The sequence below is a fragment of the Apus apus genome, chromosome 4 (genome assembly GCF_020740795.1).
Source record: "Apus apus isolate bApuApu2 chromosome 4, bApuApu2.pri.cur, whole genome shotgun sequence".
NCBI classification, from domain to species: domain Eukaryota; kingdom Metazoa; phylum Chordata; class Aves; order Apodiformes; family Apodidae; genus Apus; species Apus apus.
Genome location: NC_067285.1, coordinates 92,094,537 through 92,098,466, shown reverse-complemented (window position 1 = coordinate 92,098,466; position 3,930 = coordinate 92,094,537). Strand labels below are relative to the sequence as shown.

The following is a 3,930-nucleotide window of genomic DNA, read 5'->3' as shown; positions in this document are numbered from 1 at the left end:
TCTAAATTATAAAAGTGCTTAGGAAAACACTCTGAGAGAAAACCACTATATTTTTAAGAACTGTTAATTTCTTCCCCAGATTTTTCCCTAAACTAAAGGCCACTGTCAATGCAAGATGGTAGTCTGGATAGATGTTGAACTGTACTGCATCTATTCTTTTGTAGGCGTCTTTCCTTTTACCTAATAAAACCCTTCTAAACATGAGCATAATTTTTAATGCAATTGCCTGTACATTAATTTTACAATGCTTCACTGACTATCGCTCTCCCTTGCCTTCCCTCTCTCTCTTTTCAGATTAAAGAAAATCCAGATGGGGTGCAGGTGCTGCAAAATGATACAAAGGTACAACAGAACAATAGTTGCTTAGATTGCATAAAATAAATGCATTAAAGCATGAGTCTGTGCTCCCCTACACTTGTTGCTTAAATCAAGTCTATTTACAAGGCTGGAGATTTCCCAAAGTTTACAGTGCCTTTAAAGTCATGCCAGAGCATAGGCATACTGATTTCCTGTGATTTCCATTTGTTTTACTGTAATTGAGGGAAATTGCTATAATTTCTATGTCACAGAAAAAACGTGTGGCATTGAAAACGCATCTACAGCAAAGATTTTTCTTATTTAGGTAGCTTGAGCTTCCCTCAATTCTGTTGAACAAGGAGCAAGCTTTGTCAGATGCTCCCTCTCTCCTAAGCAATAAAAACTAACTACAGATCCTTGCTTCCATCACAGCTTTTACATGCAGTCAGTTGTTGGAACAATTCCCACAGTAAAAGTCTTCCTGAAGAGGAAGGCTAGCTAGTTTTAGGAAACCAACATTTCAGCATCATTTGACAGTTACTCCTTCCCTTGGCCACACCTCTAGAACAGGAAAGGAAATGGCAAGAAAACCAGTGCTATGAGAGAAAGAGGGGAGATAAAGAAAAGAGAGAGGCTCTGGAAGCAGTTGAGGAGAAGTCAGGAGTGAGAAGAAAAATTAAGAAAGAAAATAAGAGGGGATAAAAATAAAAGGACCAAACCAGGACTCTAACGGAAGAACACCAGGGAAAAGGAGGTATTTTAGCAACTACATGAAGACATATTAATTAACAATCTATGTGATGACTACTCATTTCTTAATCAACCCCCCAGAGCATATAAAAAATAAAGCTAGAAACATGCAAAACCCAGCACAAGGTACTCTGACAATCCCTATGCTCCTGGTGAATCTCACTGCAGGGGTTAGTTAGTCAGTCCTGGAAGACAGCAGCCTGCAGCACAGTTCAGAATTTCCATTCAGTGTAGCCCACTCTCAGGATTCCAGTTAAAGCTTAGTGACACCAGTTCCTCAAGATCTCTAGCTGAAATATTAAGCTTAATCCAGACAATTAGAAAAAAGATTAACAGCATAATTAACATTTCCTCTACAAATTTTCCTTACTCCAGCTATATTTTTGATTCAGAAGAAGTACAATCGCCTGGATGCATTAATGAAGGAAACAGCTACAAACACAATGAGCAAGGCAGCAATAAATTCAAAGAGAATACTGATATTCAAGAACACAAAAATGAACTCCATAAGGATGAGCTAAACAGTACAGAAAATAAAAATCAGGTAAATAGCACAAAAAAACCTCTCTGGAACCATGGAGGCAATGATTTTCAGGAGGATGGGCTCGTGAAGTGTGTTGCAAAGCCTGATGTTGCAGTCAATGGTGGCAACTCCTGCTCTGAAGCACACCGCATGCGCGATCCCAGCACAAACCCAGTGAAAGAAACCAGTGAACCGGGAACATCCATCCAGCCAGAGTTTTCTTCAGCCACCAATAGAGACTTTTACACCAAATCAAATAGGTCTGGCCAAGAACTTGCCCTAGAGACAAGCAGGCAGAGGAAGGCAGCCTGCAATGAGCCAAACAGTATTCAAGATGGGAACTCCCAGTCTACAGAAGACAGCATCTTTCCAAAGGGAAGTGCAATACTGGAGACACAAAACAATCCCATACAACTGCCAGATATTGATTATCTCCAAAATGGCAATCAAACCAGGAACTGTGTTGAAAAAGATAGCTTTTCAGTCCATTGTGCACATCCAGACCAAAACACCTGGCCTTCAGCAATACAGGTCCAGGACCTTTGTGTAACCCCACCTTCGCTTATGAAGAAGAGCAGTATTGAACCTTTTAAAATTGACTCCACAAGTCTGAGTGAGGGCACTCCTGGTGGCATCACTGCTGTGGCTGTTACCAAAGTAGCACAGGCACCCACACATGCCAGTGAGAAAGACACCAATGGAGAAACTGAGGAGGAAGATGCAGAAGTAGCAGCAGCTCTGGCTGCACTGGAAGCTGCAACTGCAGGGGAAGACCTGGAAGGTGATGACGAGTACTAGATTAATGTTTCTTTCGAATACTCTGGGTAAGATCCAGATTTTATTTCTGGATCAATATGAACACATGTACAGCACACGTGGACAGCTGTTATGAACAGCATATATAAAAGGAGTTGGGACTAAACCTCTGTCCTTTCAGCTGTTTTAGACAGCATTTTAATTCCTACTGCCTGAGGTACAGAAGTGCTCCCTTGCCTAATGGCAATACTAATACTTTCTCTATGGAGCCAACCAGTATGGCAAAGCATCATTTCTTCCACACAGAAGAAATTCTGCTGTATACCCACCTCACCTGAACTAATGCTAACATTTCCTTCGGTTTTGATCCTTAAGAGGATTTGTGCACACTGCATATTTCAGGTTCAGACAACTTCCATTATTTAAAACAGAAGTATAGAAGCCATGGAGTTAAAAACTGCAGATTTTCCTCATGTTAGCACAAAAAATTAAAACTGACCTGAAGTTCTATTAAGTATGAGACAGGGAAGGCAGCTTGGCTTGCACTTCACTGTGGTTATGGTTCCCTTACAGATTAAGCCTAAATCTGTGCATGTGCAGCTGGCATTAGAATGATTACCTCATCTCTTTCCTGGGCTTTGATACCCCAAGTGACCTACTTCAGTTCATTAACACAGCAGAAGCCTACCCAAATCCAAGAGAGTAGCTGACTTTGTTGCTTTAATGAGCTGAAGTAGCTCATGTAACAATTGCACATACACTACCAGAGGCATTAGAGAGGGATCAAAACTCAGTCCTACCAGTTTGGATAGATTAAAACTGCTGTGAAACTACAGCCTGAGACCTCTGCTGCATTTTCCAGGCACACATCACTTGCCTTAATACAGTTTGCAAACAGATTGTGTCTCAGACTTCCCCAGTAAGACTTGTTTTGTTTATGTACCAACAGCAAGAGTCAGTGTGGACCCACCTCTGGTTCTGCTGCAGTTCTTAAATTTACAGCAGGAAAGGGATTGGCCTTCCAAGTTGAATAAAGTGTAAGCCCTGAAAATATCAGAGCTGCATTCATGGGTTATTTGCCCTTCCTCTGATCTTCAGACTAGTACATTAAGCTTTCTTGTGGGAAGCAAAGGAGTTACAGACCAACTTGGTACTGCCATTTCATCAAAAGTGGGATCTTAATGGTTGAAATAGGAAGTGCTTGACATCTTACACCAAAATTTTGTAGTTTTCAAGTCTGTTATAAAATCTTAATAAATTTTCTTAATCATATGAAAAATTATCTGGTGACTTTTGTGCTGTATTTTCTGATTATGTAACAGCTGCATAAAAGAAGTACCATTAGGTATATCCTTCATTAGGTATACGAAAAGCAAAAAGCACCAACTATGTATTTGTCAACAGTATAGAATCATAGAACTATTCAGGTTGGAAAAGACCCTTGTGATCACTGAGTCCAACCATCATGCCTACTCTACAAAGTTCTCCCTAAACCATACGCACAAACACCACATCCAAACGACCCTTAAACACCTCCAGGGATGGTGACTCAACCTGTAATTAGAGAGCTCATTTATTAAGTAGAGCTTAAATGTTTGAGTTTT

General features: G+C 40.5%; 1 protein-coding gene across 1 annotated transcript; it reads left to right on the top strand.

Annotated features, from left to right (window-relative positions):
* The first annotated feature begins 226 nt into the window (after window positions 1–226).
* C4H4orf19 (chromosome 4 C4orf19 homolog) lies at window positions 227–2,486 on the top strand. Its single transcript, XM_051618347.1, is given in 2 exon segments — window positions 227–342; window positions 1,423–2,486. Coding segments are annotated over 2 exon segments (1,044 nt in total). The 5' UTR covers window positions 227–244; the 3' UTR covers window positions 2,369–2,486.
* The last annotated feature ends 1,444 nt before the right edge of the window (window positions 2,487–3,930 follow it).